A 19,866-nucleotide genomic window follows, 5' to 3' on the forward strand; every position below is an offset into this window, starting at 1 on the left:
AAAGGTTAATAAATGTAACAAAATATCCCTGATACCCCAGAAAATAAATGATCCAGGAACAACTTTCGCTTGAGAGGAGTTTGGGAAGTTGGCTGACACAAAGAATGTAAGGGAGCAGACAATATACAACTTGCTGCTGTGGAGAGAGCTGTAGAAACCTGAATAGTATTCCATCTGCTACGCTCTAAGTTTTTGCTACCTAAATGGAAAGCAGAAGTGCCGGTGTGCACACGAAGCCCTGCGTCACCTGGACGCCCGAGCGAGCACGACCTGCTTTATCTTGCATCGTTTGCACAGCCCCGGGATGCCGAACAGGACACGTAGGCTTGGTCTGGAAGCAGCCCTGCCACTTAACCTGTCTCCTCTCTTTTCCCCTGCTGCCTAAAGCCTTGCGAGGTCAGGCTGGGCCCGGTATCCCGCGGGCGTGCGGGCGCCAGGGGGGCAGCACGGCTGTGTCCCCGCTCCTCGGCCGTTCCTCCCGCACGCCCGCCCCGCCACTGCAGGCGGCTGCGGCCGGCCCAGCCCGCAACCAGCGGGACCACCCGCTGCCGCGGCTCCTCGGCCGGGAAGGCGAGAGGGGCAGAAAGGGAGGGGGGCAGGAGGCGAGAAGGGGCAGAAAGCGAGGGGGGCAGGCGGCGAGAAGGAGCAGGAGGCGAGAAGGGGCAGGCGGCAGGGAAAGGCGTGAGGCGAGCCCCGGGGCCGGCGCGCGTGAGACGGCGGCCGCGCTCGAGCTCCGCCAATCGCGGGGCTGCGCGCGCGCGGGCCGGAGGCTGCGCCCACCCCGCGGCGGCGGGTGCCGGGCGAGCCATGGGCACGGTGCCGTCCGCGCTGAAGCACTGCCTCAGCTACCAGCACCTCCTCAAGGAGCAGCTGTGGATCGCGGAGCCGCCCGCGGCCGCGCACCCCGCTCAGGTACCGCCCGGCGCGGCTCAAGGGATGGATGGGACGAGGTCGGCCCTACGGGGCGCGGCAGCCACTAGGGGGAGGACGGGGCGTCGCCGCCCCCTGGCCGCCCCCTGGCCGCCCCCTGGCCGCCCCCTGGCCGCCCCCTGGCCGCCCCCTGGCCGCCCCCTGGCCGCCCCCTGGCCGCCCCCTGGCCCCTCAGGGCTGTCCCCTGCGCCGCTGCTGCCCCTGCCCGCCGGCGGTGCCCGGCTCTCTCCTCTGTCCGGAGCAGCGGGGAAGGGGGTAGGCCGTTACCCCCCGGCCCTCGCCGCCGGGCTGTGCCCGGTCAGGGTGTGAGCACATGGCTGGGGTTACGCCGTGTTCCGGCAGTGCGAACACAGGTGGGCGGCGCTGGGGGCGGTGAGGCAGCGGCAAACCCACCCAGCAGTCGTCCTCGCCACGCGTGACCATTCACTGTGTGAAAATCATAAAATGGCAGGGTGACACGCATTTGGGTGGGGCCACGGCACTGTCCTTGCTCCACGCAGCTTGTCTTGCTTACACGCGTGTTTCGGGCGCGTTGCGGTGGAGGGAAGTCATTGCAGCCGTAGGGATGCGGAGGCAGGGCCGGGGGTTGTCACGGCGGCGGGGTGAGTGGGGAAGGCGGCTCTCCCTCCCGGCTGTGAGCTGTGGGCTGTGAGCTGTGAGCTGTGAGCTGTGGGCTGTGAGCTGTGGGCTGTGGGCTGTGGGCTGTGAGCAGGTGCGGACAGTGCTGCAGGCAGTGTAGGTTGGGTGAGGCGTCCGGGCACGCTGCCCAGTCAACACCGTGGGCCGTGGCTGTCCTAAGCGTGGCTTTGTAGGGGAAGAAGTGAAGGAAAGTTACAGCATATCCTCTCTGAACAGTCATTCCGTCCAACTCCAGCTCCAGTAATTAGTGCTTCAAACGTTTAGAAACATAAGCCAAGCCTAGAACAAAATAGTTTTAACTGTATTTAAATAGATTTTTTAATTTTTTTTTTAAGAGCACCTCTGGTTTGTTACATCTTATGTTTTCAGATAGGCAGTGGCATCATCATCTATTTTTCTCCACTCTTTGGAAGTGAAATTTAATTACTAGGTAGCAATGTGACTTCAGAGGTGGAGAGATGATGAAAAATGTTCTGAGTGGTATGAAAACTGGCAGCAATTTCATTTTGCTTCAGATGGTCTGAGCCTCGTGTCTCAAAAGATGCGTGTATGGAATTCCTAAAGCAACATTGTTGTGAGCATGGAGCTTTGTATAGTAAGCCTCATACAGCTTCCAGCTATTGTAATTCCCTGAGAATAGTGTCTATCCAGCATTAAATTTTGGGGGAAAAAAATCAACCTTTTTTTTTTTAAATGCAAATTTTTTTTTTATGGTAAAGAAATAAAATACAATTAACAGGCTTTTATTAATCAGGCCAGACACAAAGCACTATAATTCTGTTCACATGCCCTCGCTACATTTTGGTGCATCATTTTCTTTCAAAAGATCTGAACACTTTTTGAAAGTTTCCTTCAAAATATCTTGATATGCCACTTGATTGTATTGGTCTCTCTCCCCCTATCAGATGAAGCATTTGAAAAGGCTTTTGCAACAGTGGATTTGCAGTCAAAAACAATCATTTACATCTTCTCAGAAAATAGTAGATTTAAAAAAAAGGTTTTCTTTGTTGTAATCATTTACTTAATCTTTGTTGTAATGGATCATTTTACTTAATTTTTGCAGTGCTCTTCGTTCATTTTCATCACCATTTTTCCTCCTCCAAGGTGTCTTCATCTGTAAACAGCAAACATGAGAATCAACACCAGCCAACCTCCCTGTGCACATTGATGTGGGTGTGAGCTGCACAGTGCTCTAATTAAGTCCAGAGGTGGTCATTGTTCATGTTTTAACCTTTGCTTCTGCATTACCTTGCTGTGACTTTACATGAATCTGTTCAAATTTCCATTTTTCTCGCAGGAATTCTTAAACAACCCACAAAGGTTTTCCTTATGTAGGAGTGCATTGCATACCAATCCTGTTCTAGAAAAAAAGTGTTTCTTGTTACATGATCTAGAAACTATACTGGCTGAAGTAATGGTTGTAAAAAAGTGGGGGGTTTTTTTGTTTGTTTGTTTGTTTTGTTTGTTTGTTTGGTTGTTTTTTTGTTTTTTTTTTTTAATGACTAGTGTATGCAAGATAGTTATGGCAGCACCACTATAATTATATTTATGAGGGTACACTAAGAAATAAAATAGGAAAGGGAGTTTAGGTGCAAGAACAGTTTCCTAGAAATAATGCTTTCATGCCTGATAAAAATAAAGAGTTTATTTACTTGCTGAAATATTTTCGGGAGTTACTGAGGACTTTTCTTTAACCACCAAGTAAAATGTAAATGTTGCTGCCAGGGCTCTTGTAAAAAAAAAATCATTCTATTTTGTCTAAAACCCCCAAATATATAAAAATTTGGTTATATACTGTGCTGACTAATTTGTGGTCCTGTCCAGGTTTAACCACTTGAAGCTCTACTAGAGGTGAAATAATGGGTTCTAGAGTGAGTAGTGGGTCTTATTCTTTGTCTTCATTTTTTCCCTTTTTTCCCTTTTCCTTTGTCCTTAGTCTTTTTCCCTTCCTTTTTTCTGTTTCATTTAGTCAAGCATTTTAGTGGTATTTTTAGAACAATATTTGACTTTAAAAGATAGAATTTCTTGAGTAGTAAAGTTACTAAAAAAGAGAGATGAAAAGTAACAGGTAATTTGGCTAGCTGGCTAAACAGACAGTAAATAGAATTTTCTACTATCTATTTGTGGAAGTTACTAATACCTTTTTAGTCTTATTTAGACTAGTCTGCATTGCATCAAAACATTACTGAACACCTGTCTAGTCAATGAGATCACATTCCTGTTTGCAGTGTGTTCATCTTTCTCCATATTCTTAATTTCTTAATAATTTGCTTCAGAATGCTTCCGTAATGCTTCGTACAAGGAATACACTTCAGCTTCATTTCCTTAGCATTACCCCAATGTTCATGGTTTTTATTAACAGGTGTGATTAACTTAATATTAAAGGTTGATTTATTTTTACAAAATAAGAGCGATAGTCACAAGAGAATTTTTTAAAGACATGGATTTATATGAGAACTGTAAAATGTGCTGGCACCTCTCAAAAGAGGTGGCTGTAGCTATTGCAATATTGGGGAGATTTCTGCAGCGATCAAGGTCCTTACTGATGGTGACTCACAGGACTTGACCAGAGTGTGTAATGTACTTTGTGGTCTTTTTTGTGAAATGCTCAGGCTGAGCAGTAGAGAAGGTGTTTATCTGCTGCTGTCCTCAGGTTTAGCAGGAACCTTCTTGCTGGAGGAGAGATGGTCTGAGAGTAACTGACATTGGTCTCATCATACAGACTTAATGTTATATTTTCACGTAGGCTAGAATTGAATTTCGATGCACTAGGAATATGCTAAGGACACAACAGGGAAGAGCTGGATGGCTAAAGAAGTGTAAAAGACTGGGATGAAATTCAAGGATACAGAATGATTAGGTGCTTTGAGACCTATAACCCAAACTAGAAACTTTATTGTTAAAAGAGATTGAAGAAGAACTTTGGAATCCTCACAAATCATTGGATGACTATGAGCTGCCAATATAGCTGTTAAAAAAATCAAGTTAGCTTCTCAGATAGAGTAAGATCAAGTGTTTCCAGTCAAACAGGGAGATGCTGCTGCCATCGCAAAGAAACTGTATCTGTTCAGTTTTGGTTAGTCATGTTCAAGAAATTGAATTTCAGCTGGGGTAAGTTAGGTCTTGCACCACTGGAATGATTGGGAAAAGGGAGGTAAAATGAAAAATGACTTAGGTTTGTTAGATATCTAGAGTTAAGATCTGGAGGATATGCAGACAGGGTGGGAAGAAATAAAGGAAGGTGCTTAAAATAAAGGAAGATGTTGCTACCCCCAAACACACACTTATACTCAGTCCATATAATAAATATAAAGTAGAAATTTAAAACCAAATTATCCATTGGTGCAATTCTTTAGGAGCTTTGTAATCACAGTAATGAAGATATGATTTAGGCTTACTAAAAGGATTACATGATGTGGTTTCCATAGTAGTGAAAATTATTTGGTTTTTAAGAACTTTTAAAGATTATACAGTAAGGAATAGATATTTAAATGTTTTAAAATAGAGACAATTCCATGTCAGTTTTTTAGTTACATTGCATGGCTTACAATACGTCAGAGTGTCAACTTTAGTGTGAGTACTCATTTGCCACTTTAAACTAGGGAATTCTACTCTGCAAGAGGGTAGTGGTTAAATATAACTAAATTATCTTTTTCTTAAACTCTTGCATTTATGTACTACTAGCTAGAGGCACTAAGGAGTATAGTAAAATAAGAATATATTAGGAGTTGTAGTATGGTGAGGGCTACCTACAGTTACAACGAAAAAAGCGAAAATAAGACTCTAGTCTCTTATTCTGCTGGATGTAGCTGTGACTCTAGGATGTGTAATCTGTCTAAATAATGCTAATGTGTGCTATGTTATGATGTAGGATTTCTGTCACAGACTTTGGCTGTCATATGGAATGCTATATCCAGAATCATTAACAGTTGCTCAGGATATTACTACTGGAAAGTTTTATAACTGGAGAGGAATAGAAACATGTAAAATAATGAGCAAAAACTTGAGTCCTCTAAGTTAGACAGTTAATTTCTGTTTCAGAGCCTTGATTGCAATGATTTATGTGCTACATGCCTAAATATCCAGACTGAAAATTCACAGACTAAGATTCCCTCATCTCCTCACTGCATGACACTCTTGGATCAAGAGATGCACACAAGTGTCTTACTTTTGCAGTTTTAATTTGCTAGTTTAGATTTTGTAACAGATTGTCATGTTTTAAACATATGCTAGAAACCTCTCAAATTTATTTTTAAAGTAACTCAAGAATAGCAACAAAACCCACAGTCCGTGTGACAATTATATATGTCTTACTCGCTTATGTTTGATTCTTGATTCAAATTACAGCATTAAAATGAGGGATATGGTAGGTATTAGGTAACCTGGGAGGAGATAGCTGATCTCTTTTATCTGAGTCTTTAAGTACACCTCAGAGGAACTGATTTGAGACATACTGCATTTCATGTTCTTTTTATCTCCATGTAATTATATACTCCAGGAATAAATTAACATTTGCAGGCTCTCATCAAGTAACTATTTAGGCTATTTTAATTTTTAAATTTAATTTATCTAGTTAGGAAGTACTGTAAAAATTGCTGATAACAATATTGCAAATTTATTAATTTACTATGACAATTACCATACATAATTTACTTTTTTTTGTTTAATCTGATGAAAATTGCATATAAGTGGAAAAAACCCAAGGTAGTTTTCCTGGACTTCATGTTGCAGTTTTTGTTTCTTAACTCTTTCAAAGATTGGCATTATTTAAGGATAATTAATGAAATCGTTATAGAGGAAGTATGTTAATTTCACTGGGCAAAGATCTTTTTTTCCCTCTCCTTTGCTCACTGTTCTTATCTCATTCTGTATTTTTATCCTGACCTTGTGGTGTCTTTTGTATAACCTCAGACCGAATAATTGATTACTAAGACACTACAAAATTCCTGGTTTTCAGTTCTACATTCTTCCAGCCTTTCTGTATTCTTCTACATGCAGAGGCCTTGTCAATACAGAAGTCATTGAATGGATCTTTTTCTCAGTGAATACATTACAAGAATGTCCCAAGAATGGGACCTTTTTTTTTTCTTTGTTGCAGATTCCAAGGAACATTTATTTTCTTGGTTTTCATAAGATGTAAAGCATACAAGGTTATTATAAAAATAAAATAGAGGAATAAAGTAGAAGATATTATAATTTAATTTTAAATTATAACAATCTATTAAGTTTGTATCAGCATGCTGTTTTTTCTTGTTGAATTTTGAAATGATGAATGACATATAATACATGCTGACATGAAGGTAGTAAATATAACACCCTCCCACTGAATTTAACTGGAGCAGGGAGAGTGCAGTGCTGAGCTCTTTGTAAAATAGTCTTTGAAGTCAAGAGGAGTTTCCCCTTCAGAAGATTCAGTCACTAGACTCATGCCAACTTCTTCAGTCAGGTATTTTACATGCTGCAGAGTAAATTCTCAAGAACATTGAAGAGAGAAAGTCTGAAAAGGCTGAGATGTTGGTTTGTGAGGGGTGCCAAACAGGATGTTAGAATTTAAGAGGCTGATTATAGAGTGTAAGTCAAACCTACAGCAGAGTCACTGACTTTCAGTTCTCATATACCATTGGCCTGTACAGACTGGACAGATAACAGGAGATTTTTAGTTGATAGGTATCTATGCTATTCTGGGATTATTAAGGGAGCTCAAAACTTTATAATAAAGATGGAAGTATTGTAAAGGATTTGCTTTGCAAATTTAGGAACTAAAAAAACGCATAGGAAGTTTTTACTCAGACCCCATATCTGCTGTTTGGTGAGATCCCATTTTTCACTTTCCCCACCTCCATCTCCTTCAAAGCCTAAATATGGGCATGGTGATGTTCATTTCCTCGCATGCCAGCTCAAGGAGGAGGATGGATTTAAGACACCTCACATGTCAAATCATCATTTTAAAATTCATGCATCTTGCAATCGTTCTTTTCTCATTCCTTCACCTGGGAGTAAAGATAAAGGAGTTGCCAAAGATCAGTCAGATACAAATTTAATTCCTACTGAAGTAAATCAGAATATCTTTTAATAATGATCTTATTTAAAATTTGTGGATCTTTTATCTTTCAGTTTTGGTAAGGAAATCTCACCTTAGAAGATTACTGTACCAACTGGTCAGACATAGAAGTTTTCATAAAGCAAAATATTTACTGCTCCTAATTAATCAAATTTTCTGGTTTTGAACTCACTTTAAGGTTTTTTTTTTTTTGCTTTGAAGGAATGCTGAGTACCTAGAATGCTTAAGGGTGGAATGCTTGGTTCCAACAAAGGTATAATATTTTCTGGAGCATCCTTCTTTTCCCCCAAAGGTATATTTAAAAAGATAGATGAAATATGAAAGAGATGATGTTGTGTGGTATTGTGAACTTGCTGAGCAAACTGTGCCACCTTAAAAGTTTGCTCAAAAACCTCAGAAAATGCTAAAACAGAAAAATAATAATTTTAAGAATGGGAATAAAAATTATGCAGAAATATGTAAGAAAAGGTTCTCTCTATCTAATCCATGCATCTTCTGTCACTTAGGAAAAGTCATCAGAATATTGAAATTCTGAGAGAAGTTGCTTTGTTGGTTGATCTGAAATTTTTTTGAGCTAAGAGCATGATCAAAATCAGACTTTCATACTGTGCTAAATACCTGTAAAAAATTCAGCATTTTTGGTTTTCAGCAAAAGGGAAATATTTTATTACTTCTGTGTAATGTATGCTTCTATAGCCCTTTTGGGGTAGAAATGCCAAAATGGTTCCATACATTTTAAAATTAATCACTGCAGTAGAGATGAAGGATTTTTTTCTATTTTTTAATATGTTGATAGAGACATAACATGCAATGAATAATAATAAAATAATTCATAAGATATTATTAATCAGAAATGTGTTTTATTATCTGGTCCTTTAATCAATCACTTCAGAGGAACCAGAAAACTGCTAAACACATGGTTCGCATTTCAGAAAAATATTTCCAGGAACAGTTCTAAGGGTTGCCTTTCAAACTTAAGTTTCTTACAGTTAGAAGTAATCAGCTCACAGATTTCTTTTCTAATTTTTACTGGGTTATATATATATATATATATATCAATGGTGAAGATTTTGATTAACATTTTCGACAAAATTCTAATGTTGCAAAAGATGGAAAAGATGTGCAGGTGATAAGAAGGAAATGGTACTTACTGTTGGAATGTTGTTGTAGCTGATACTGTTTTTAGATAATTCTGTTGTTAAATGGAGATTTATTTTACAGCTTGATGTAAATGAATGGAAGTTACTCCAATTGTGGCATTGCATATGAATTTATTTGGATTAAATATTCTTATGAGAGTCATTCTCAGCAGCTCTTGTGACAAAACCAGATTTATTACATGCAAAAACTGCTAAAAGGTGCACTGGTGAAAAAACTGTTCTGGGTAGACATTTCTTCTTTGAGTGGGGTTTTTTGTCCACAGATGTTAGCTGTTTTGTGTGGGAATAAAGGTGTTAGTTTATGAGTTTCTTGGAAAAAGACTTTTAAAGGCTTTGAATGGATGTGATGTGTGGACTGAAGCGCCAGAGGACATTGCCGGAATGTTAGGTGAAGCCCATAGGGAAATAATTCAACAGCAGCATCTGGAAAGGAACTGTATGTGGCTTTAGGGCTTACTTTTAATGCAAGTAGTTAAGATGAGATTAAATATAGGCGTTAGTATGTGAGAAATGGAGGAACAAGGTAAGTGATGAAGGTATATCATGTGGAACACTGGGATTAGGGAAAAGATTTAACAGAATCTGCAACTGATCACAGCTGAATTTTAAAAACCCTGGAAACATAATTTGAATTGAACTATATACTAGCTTCATAGGAAGTAAAGCAGTGTACATGAATATTTTATTGGGGAAAGAGAAGACAGAGTATAGGCCAGTTCATTGGCCTTGGCACGTCACTTTTGCCAGAATGGGATGAATGAAAATGATGGAAAGTCAAGCTACTAAGCCAGTTGGCTGTTGGCGATGCAGAGAGGAATCAACTGATGATTGAGAATTTTTTCTTGTCTCCCTGCCATTTTTTGATATTCATGACTTGATCAAATTTCCTAAGCACTCTTGTCTGGTGCTGTGTGAGATGCCCTAAGATCCCCTGAGATGGCTTATAGGGTTGGCAGGGATTGAATAGGATTTACAGGAGACTAGTGCTCTCTGGCACAATGGCTAGAGGTCAAATCAGATGCATCTCAGATGCACAAGGGTGCCTGTAATTAGCCATTTGACCCTAGTGTTTGCTGAGTTGTTGGATATGCTTTTGGCCTTTGCTGACAGTGCTAAGTGGCTTCATTCAGTTGGCCAGTCTTCACTGATGATGCCATTTAAGATGCCCTGTAATATCCTCCTTTATCTCCGACTTCCAGAAAGCCACAGGTCCTGTGTCCTGCATGCTGTGTTTAGGGAACCTTAAGACATTTTATGTGAATATATACATTACTGTACAGGTATACATACCTAGGACACCTGTAGACATAACTGTGTCAAGATTTAAGTTCAGGTGTTTTAAAGTCCAGTTGAGTCCTATCATTAAGAACATTTCAGGACATTTTGAGCTTAATGAGTGGTATGGCTGCATTGCCATTTAGTCCATGTAGTATGATCTATTGTCAATGTTTGGAAAAAATCCTTCAGTTAAGGTTATGTATCACAGTAAAATGAAATTACAGCTAATAAATAGTAACACTACTAGATATTTTTTCCTTTTTTCTTGTCCTTAGTTAACACTGGTCTTATTACCAATATTACAACAGCATACATTTCTTTCTCATCAGTTGAGCACTTTATTATCCAGAAAAAACCCCCAAACTTCCCGAATGTGCAAAGCCTAGGAGTGAAAGCAATAAAAAAATTACGAAATAGCATGATTCATTTTGCCATGACAACCCTTAATCTTCTCAAACATCCTGAAGTGGTATGTTCCCAATTTGATTTTGTCTTTGTCACAGTTCCTCCAGTACCAATATATTTTCTTCTACTTGTTCCACTTCACTGTTTCAGGTTTACATGATGAGAATGTGCTAAAAATTACATTATTATTTACTATAATAAATTAGACATTTAACCAGTTCAGAAGATGCTGTGACATATCATTATTACATGAGTATTTTTAGTAAGCCTTTAGAAAGTGATAATTTACTTTAAATGATCATTTAAAAACTAGCACTTTATATCTTTATGTTTTAAAATTTCATATAAGGAAAAATTTTAATGCCTTAAATTATTTTCATTGAAATAGGAAGAAAATTATATTCTTTAAATATGCTCAAATTTGACTAATTTCATTGTGAAAATGGAAGATTTTTATAACATCAAGAATGGCGTAGTATTCAAGTTATCATTTCCTTATCATTATTGGGAAATTATTACGATAACGCTTTATAGATGTTGTTTTTCTTAAGAGCTTTATTAATTTCAAATTCTCCTGGAGGATGAGTTGCCAACAGTGATGAAATAAATAGCCATTAAACCACTGTCATTTTAGTCAGTGTCTCTTGGAAAGAGAGCTATGGAAAACATAGCAGTGGGCCACCTGTACTTGAATTCGTGATTTACTTGATCTTTTAGGCCCAGCCTTTGGACACAGTAGATGATTTTGATTGCAATAGTAATGGAGAATAGTTGATTTACTTCCAGCTTTTAATTTTAATTCTTAAAGAACTATGCATAAATCACTTTTATTGACAATGAGTTATTTCGAGAGACTTACCTGATAGGGTGGATGGGCTGAATTGTCAGTATATTCATTTCCCCCCACCACTGATATCCCAAAGTATTTTAAAGAGCAAATTACTTGCACATGTTGGATTTGTAATGATCATCATGCCTCTGCTTTTTCAATGTGTGGAAAAACACCACTCTTTCTCCCTTCTAGAATTCTGTCTTTAGTCTTGCCTGTAAAACACTGTACACACCATAATACTATTACCATAAATAATAGTAAAGGAAAGTGTGGGAGGTTTTGGCTCCAGTGTCATCAGTATGCTGTTGATCTCCATTCTCTGTATCCTTTTAATCCACCCCAGATGGCAGAGTATAATTGCTTTTCCAGGCTTTGACCAAGATAGGGATGTGGATGAAAGTAAGTTGGCTGTAAATCAGCTTGGTTAATGGAGAAATGCTGCTTGTTAGCCAAGGGAAGCATTTAGGGAAATAGAAAAAGGTAATGTATACACCATGTCCTGAAAATACATTTTTAATTTTTGCTGAAGTGACTGGCTGTGTTGGCTTCCTGTTAATAATAGAGGTCTCTAGTAACATTTATTATTGATTTCATTGTAACACAACTGTGGTTGCTACCACCTGACACTACTAGTAGATTCCTTGATCATTATTTTTCAAGTTATCAAAAATTGTCTGTGACTACAGCACATCTATGTGCCTTTTTAGGTCACATGAACTGTTTCCTGTAATTTAGGTATTCTGATCTCTTCTATTCCATGTACTCTACATTTGTTGAAAGCAGTCACAAATGTTTGTTAGAAGGTGTCAAGTCAAGTTGTCCATGATAGTTCAGAAAGTTCAGTCTCATCCAGGACACCATTATGGCAAATGCGGCTTATCATTTTTGTTGTCAGATTATGAATGAATTTTTGTAAAATATAGACATGAATATTAAAGAAGGCATTTGTTTGTTTTCAAAGGTAGTGGACAATCTTTGGGCTTGATTTTATCTTTCTACTTGTCCTGTAATGCTACTTCTTTTTTTTCTGAAAGCATCCAGCATCATGGCTGAGAATTCTGAGAATTGGACAAGGTTTCCAGTTACACTTAGAACTAGTTGTTACTTCTGTTAGACACTCAGTCAGTTCCTGAGATTTCCTTCTTTGAAGAGCTGTCAGAACAGCAGTTTTGTTAACCTGCCATGTGTCTGTGGAATTTTCTAACCCACTGGAGCTTGTGTTTGGTAAATTTAAGCCATGACCACAGGAGATGTCTCTGTGACTCTATACTGACATGCAATAAGTTGTCCTTGGCTGAACAGTTAGAATGCAGCATAAACTCTCATGATTTTGATGAACACAATTTAAAATATGTAATATATCTAATTCAATGCATATAATTCACATTTCTTCCCTTTGTTTATTGAAGAGAAAAACTTCTGGGGGTCTGTTACTATCTTCACATCAAAATTGCTTCTTATATATTTTCCAGTATAGTTTCACTGGCTTTGTTTCTATTGAGTTAGGGAAATAACAATGAAATTACTAAATTAATAATAAATCTAAATGTTGAAAATTATATGCTTATCTTTTCCTATATTTATTTATATTATTTGAAATACTACTAGTAATTGTATGTTATGTAAAACTTATGTATGTTTCTTCATAAATGCTTATATAATAGATTTTGCCCATGACTATTATATAAAGTGGGAAATACTGCTTTATTGATTTTCAATCCATCATAGCCTTTACTGCATCCCTGAGATAACACCACCAGTTAAGGTGTGTGCTATCATTTCACCATATCTATGCTTTGTACAATTTTGAGGTTTGAAAGCAATGTATGAGAAGTTAGAAAGCAAGGATTTATTCAGAACTAAAGCTAAAGACTATGGATGAACAATTCATGGCTTTGTATTGTGCTACCCACAAAAACACTTGTCAGTTTTGGAAGAAACACTGTTGCATTTTGTGTTCTGTTCAAAGAATGGTGAGATCAAGAAGAAAATCTAGTTTATGAAGAAACTGAGAAGGTCATAAAGAAATACAGGATGATATTGTTGTGAGATCAGTATGGTAACCCGTGTAATTTGTTTGATTAAAAGTCATAGTTTCAGAATGTATTCCAAACCCAGGACACAGTAAAAAAAACAGTGAAGACTCTTTAAGCTTGTTTACTACTTCTGAACTCTGCATTTCCTCGTGGAAGGAGAAAATGAGTAGTAACCTAAGAAGGAACATGAGTTTAATCTTAGGTGTTATATGAAAAGAACAACAGAAAGCAACTTTCACCCTCTCATGCATTTAAAAATGTATTATTATTATATTTTACTCTTATGCTTTGAAAATAAAAGTGAAAGTAGACACCTCCAAACAGTATTCAAATGTATGACTACCCTTTCAATTGAGCAAAACAGTTCCAGACTTTCAGTTTGTGTTCATAGTTCAAGCTGAGTTTACTTCAATTGGTTATATGAGGTAAATTGTGTACTGGAGGCAGCTGCAGGTTCTGGTTTCCCATCCATTAAGTATAGCCACTGTAAGCAAAATCGTAAACTACAAATCATAGAAAATAATCAGCAGGTGTTTCAGCCAAAGTATGTGAGAGTTGATCTCTTCTGATCTAATAAAAAGGAAAACAGTCTGAGAAGTGAGGAATTCCTCCTGTTCCCTCTCTCGGACTCCTGCAGACAGAGATTATATTGATTTATTAACTCTGTAGCTCTTCAGAAAATGTGCTATTTTATGTTTGTCTGAAAGAAATATTCTTTTTTATAGAAAGGAGTTCCTTATTTATTTTGCTACATCTCACTGCATTTTGCTAAAACCAGGGAAGTACTGTGCTGTGAAATTGGTTTGCAAACTTAGTACGTCTGTGGCGACTGTCTGTGTGACAGGTGATTTAGCACAATTGCATATTATGCTTAAGTTTTCTCTTTTCCAAACATGGTTCTGTTCGTGTATCAGACAAACCTCTTTTACTATTGGATTTTGGTGGTTTTTTTCATGTCAAACCCTTGTTCATTGCTTGAATAAAACATTATTCTTTGGTATTACTGTCATAGCATCTGATTACTGTAGCTTCCAGTGGGTAAGAAGATAAATCAGAGAGAGTTAATACACAAGACACAAATATTCAGATGTCTTTTATGAGTGCTGCTACTCTAATCTGAAAAGTGTGATATTTCTGGCCTCCATCAACAAAGCTTATCCTTAGGGTGCTAGGCATTAGCAACAACTACACTTTTGTTTACGCAACTGATAGAAAGGGGCAAGAAAGGGAGAAAAAGGCTGCATTCTAATCCCAGCTGGTTTGACTTGGAGTAAAGAATTACTCAGGGAGTATATATCTGAACTGGATGTTAAGGAACAAGGTTCAGATATAAGTGTGAACTCTAGAATAAGAAGTTTCTCTGTCATGGAGTATGAGGGCCAGCCGTTCCCTAAGGGAGGGATCTGAGGGTGGTAACAGGCAGGTCACCAGGCAGTCCCACAGGAGCTAAGTGGGGTGAGAAAGGTAGGCCTAGAGTGGTGTCCTAGAGCGTAGGTCTGGAGGGGGTTCGAGCATGAGTCCAGGTCATCGGATGACTTTGTGATGTTAAGGGAGGTCCGAGGTTACAGCTGGGAGTGAAGGTCAGTGAGTCAAGCTGAAGAGTTGGCCCATGGGTCTAGGTATGTGTCGGATTATACTATTTGCTGACCCAGAGATAGGTGTTTTAAAAACTTTTATTCTATTTTCAGTCTCATGTGAAGGGTGAGACAGTATAGATGTTACAATTCACACCATCACAATCAGGAGCTAAACTATTTCTTAATTACAATATAAGTGTTTCTTGGCTTATCAGCATTTGCCACATAATACTGTTAATGCCCTAAAGTCAATCATCTAAAATTACCCCTTGTGGGTCCTACTACAATGCATCTTTCATAGTTTTATTTGTCTAAAGTATCTAGTCTATTTGCAAGGCCATCATTTGCAACTTATTTCTAGTTCTATTTCTCTCTCAACAATGTCTGTCTTATTCTATAGCATTTCTAAGTCAGTATTTTTTATCTCAAAGTTTGCATACAGATGCATACTATGTGAGATTTTTGTCAAGCTTGGAGAATTCTCTACAGATCCATTTCCCACAGGTATGGATCAATGTGAATTCAATGTTTACAGAGGAGTCATGGGAAAACAAGGAAGCAAGAATTACGTTGGTCTGATTTGCTTCTTAGGTGTAGTTTGGGCAGAAGAGTAGAGATCATGCCAGTTGCTCCAAAGAGATGCTCGGAACTGACTTAGTACCTTCTTCATTGGGCTGATGCTACCTAAGTTTCACGTGCTAAATGATGCCTTCCATATACCTGGAAGATTGTTGATGTGTAAGATATCAGCTACAGAGAGTATATTTTGGATTGAAATTGTCTGCTACAAACAGTGAAGTTACTTCCTTTCTTCTACATTTTTATCTGTCTTCCAGTTGTTCAGAGAGAAAAAATTAATGGCAAAGGTGAAATCAGCAGCAGGATGGATTGGGAATCATGTCAGCAAGGAAGGCTGAAAACTTGATTTAGAATGATGGAAAGAATATATTCCCTACTGAAGAAAAGAGGAACTCAGGGAAGTTCCTCTGATTTCTCTTGATAACTCATTAGATGATACATAATTCATCTGATGGAAATGTTTGCTTGGGATTATGACACCTGAATTAAGACATAAGTAGGTATCTACAGTATCTGAAATTTGTGTGATAGTCACTGCAGACATGGGACAGGACTCAGTTGCCTAAACATAGATGCTTAATGCTGTTGGAAGCACAAAGTATTTATGAGACATCTTTCTGGGGGTACATTTTAAAATGCACAAGAGACCTATGTGCTTCTGGAGTGGCGTTCTCCTAGCAGTTAAACAAACCTGGCAGTTGAGATAATCAGCCACTAGGTGGGAACCATAGGATGACCTGACATTTTTTATCTCCATCAGCCATATTGGAGCTTCTTCAGCTGAAATGGCAGTTTAGACCTCTGTTATGCCTTCATAAACATGTACGGGGGGAACTACTTAGAAGCTCAGTTGCCAAACAGATGTGTCTAGTGCCACTTCAGATTACACTGCCACTGTCAGTGTAATGACATTGTGATAGATTTGAAATGAGACCTGCAGTTAGTGGACAAAGTGGGACCCAGCCATTTCTGAGCAGCGCTTGCAGGCCAGAACTCTGAAGTCATCCAGAATAACTCCAGGTAGGTCTATTTAGACAGCAGCAATGAGGTGAGGTTTCTTAACCTTGATCTGAACACCTTGTCTGCTGTAGCTTTGGAAGACTTATTCTAAAGGATTTTCGAAAAGAATAGTGATATATAGATGATGTTTTGCTTTTTTAAATTTGCAACTGTCCATGAGTAGTGTAGTTGAGTGTGACTTGAATGTTTTTGTTTTGTATAAGAGTAGTATTCTTAATATGACAACATTTGTTTTTCAGTCTTTTGGGCATTCTTTATTAATGTCATTTGTTACCTTTTGATTTGCCAGTTCATCAGAATACTTGACAGAATTATTTTTTTCCAAATCTTAATTACTATTTTCTAAATAAAAGTAAAAGTTTTTTTTCCTTTATTTATTAGTTAATACTATTTGTACTTTATCACTTTTAAAGCCTCTTACCATTAAAGTCCTCTTTGTCAACAGGATTAAATCAGACAGCTCTAATGCTTATGCTCCAGCAGCATAAGCATAATTCTTATGGTTTAGTTAAGTTCCTTTTTGTTTAAAATCATATTTCTTATGTTTTCATATGAATGACTGACTATGAAGAACTCTGCAAAAATAAGGAGTGTACTAGCAGATGATATTGGAATGTAACAATTAATGTAAATGACAGTAGAAATGTTAGGGCTATTACTTTAACACAGCAATCCCTACAGTGAATTCGCTCTCAGTTCAGACAATCTCCTGATATATATATATATTTCATAAGTTCAAACAAGCCTTCTGATCTCAACAATTATTTGGTTTATTCCAGATAATTTAACTCTGCTCTTAACTAATTTTATTCTGTAATGATTTGCTTGCATTTTATATTTCGCCCTTACATGGACAATCTCTGTTGATTGAATTATTTTTTGAAGTAGGAAGTCCCAGTATTTCTACTCAAGTGCCAGGCTACTGTTTTATCTATGACATCCTAGTTTATAGCCCAGGATCAGTTTTGCCATTTCATTTTTTTTACTTAGACAGCATCAGAAACAATATAGAGAGTGCTAAGTGTTATCTTATATATTGCTTTTGTTGAAATGCATGTCCATGTATGTCAATGGAATTTTGTACTCTGCTGTAACTGCTTTGTTTGGGGTATGTCTGTGTTAACATTTAGGTCATGTATATGAAGTGATATCATAAGAAAACTTCATTTGATGAAAGATTCTCAGGGGTTGAGGATTTTTGCTGGTCATGGTCCATTCATGGCTACTCTTCTCCCAGTGGTCATGTCAGCAGCATACAGCAGAAGATCTAGAATGAATACTCAGTTTATCTTTACTGAGGGATATTCCTCAGGTGCATCCAGCTGTTTTTTGAATCTTCATTTTTTCTCTAGTTAAGCTGGGAATTAATATGTTTATTATGTGTCTTCTAGCAGTGTGAACTATGTGAACAAGGATTTTAATTTCTTCCTGTTTATTTCCTCTGTGTCTTGCAAAGTTTAGAGACATCTATGTGTTCAGAAGATTGACCTGTTTTCTTTGTTCTCCTTCCAGCAATCACATTATTTATCTTAGAGCCTTCTCTTTTCGGCGTTTTTCCATGTCACTGCAAATACACATTATGGAGTTTGATGCCACCTCCCTGCTGATGATCATTGAAATCTGCTTTCCTGAGTAATTCTTCTTTGTACAAGATGAACCTACCTTTGTTCAGTTGTCCTCTGTGCCTGAACACCACCTTGTGGAAAAGGAAAGCAGAACTTTATCTTGCTTGGTTAGGATTGAAAAGACATGAACCTCCAGATCATTCTCTCGTACTTTTGTGTTTTTCAGCTACCTTTGAGAAGCTCTGGGTAATATTTGCCATTGCTGTTTCTGCCTTTATAAATGACGTTCATGGAATAAAAATCAGAAGGCTGAAAGAACCTCAGCACTTTGAGTAGAAGCAGTGAAGTAGTGACAGAGCTTAAAAAGTGTGTTTATTTAATTTGTTTACATTTATTGTTACATTAGGGAGATTTTACTGCTTTAATTAAAAGTTACTAGGGTTTTCTATAATGAACCTAAATTTGCAGCTATTTATAGTCGAGAGAAAATGTTTCCATACAGAAATTTGGCATTCGATGTCTGAAGCTAAATGGTTTGGTTTTCCTTTTTCTATTTCTTTTAAAAATACTCTTTGGCTGCATTCTGTTTTGAGGGAGGCAGGGGGTTTTTTGTGGTTTTATATGCTTTTTGTGCTCCCTTGGCAAGGTTTGATACATGGAAAAAAAAATTTCCAGGCTCTTAGTCTTTTATGTCAGCTATTTCCTTTTTGATATTTAAAACATGATACTTTGGTGGTCATTACTTTTTAACAGAGACCCTGTATTATTCAATAAGCAGTTGCCCCATAGTATTTGCCATTACTGCTTTTCACATATTGTTAGATAAAAATAGTTCATATAGTTCAATTTAGTAAATATTTTTTATGAAACAAAATTGTATACCTGACATTTTTAGTGGTACAAAAATTGGTACTTGTGTATTTCTGCAAAGTTCACCATTTCTCATTCATTTAAATTATAGAAACTGGTTTTCATTTTTTTGTTTATTTCTATTTTCTAATTATTTTCTGTAGGACATTTAATGCCATACTTAAAGGTGTTGAAGTTCTCTAAGTTGGTCTTGTTGGTTCAGAAAAATATTCCTTTACCCAAGGGTTGGTGTACATTTCAAATGCTCCAGTTAGAGTTTGGGAAAATGAGTCCTTCAGTTTATGAAGCCCAGGTCCTGGTTGAGGTCTGATGCCATCCAGGTAGTAAACAGAGAAGTGTTTAAACTCTGCCTAAGTTCTGACAGACTTCAGTGTGTTCTGTGCATTTGAAGCTTGACTAGTGAGTGCAGATGGCATTGAGCCTGGCCCAGAATGTAGCTCATGGTTCAGGCGATTTCTTCAGATGTTATTTAAGTAATGTCCAGATCTTCTGCAAGTGTGGCACTGTGATCAGAAAACTTCATAGAAAGTGGGATCTACTTTTTCTTCCCAACAGCTTTGTCAAGTACATATTTCTTTCTCTTTTGGAAGAATGTCCCAACAGCTAGTTACCAAGTATTCATTCATGGGACAGGTGAGATTCCTTTACTCCTTGAATTCAACTTGGGCCACAGCATAGAAAAATGCTAGAGTCACTTTAGCAGAAGATGGTACACATATTCTTATAGTCTCCAATTTGTTTCTGAGTTCTATCCAGCAGCAAAGGACTGTAAAATGTATATATAGTGTACAGGGACCTGAACCTAAGTATTCTGCATGTCTTTGACTTCCTTGTTATCTGAGCTTCAGCAATGCAGCACAAGAGAAATTACTAGTTATGCTGGGGAGAAGGATAATCAGAACAGAAACTGGCTG

General features: G+C 38.0%; 1 protein-coding gene across 1 annotated transcript in view; it reads left to right on the top strand.

The window, feature by feature from the left end:
- The first annotated feature begins 755 nt into the window (after positions 1–755).
- The window catches only part of HMGCLL1 (3-hydroxy-3-methylglutaryl-CoA lyase like 1), a 77,142-nt gene continuing 58,031 nt past the window's right edge, over positions 756–19,866 (top strand). Inside the window, exon 1 of the mRNA XM_083856649.1 lies at positions 756–912. Within this exon, the coding sequence (XP_083712775.1) occupies positions 808–912 (105 nt within the window). The 5' untranslated portion in view covers positions 756–807. The remainder of the gene's footprint in view (positions 913–19,866) is intronic.

This window comes from Zosterops lateralis (genome assembly GCF_965231275.1).
Source record: "Zosterops lateralis genome assembly, chromosome: 3".
NCBI classification, from domain to species: Eukaryota; Metazoa; Chordata; class Aves; order Passeriformes; family Zosteropidae; genus Zosterops; species Zosterops lateralis.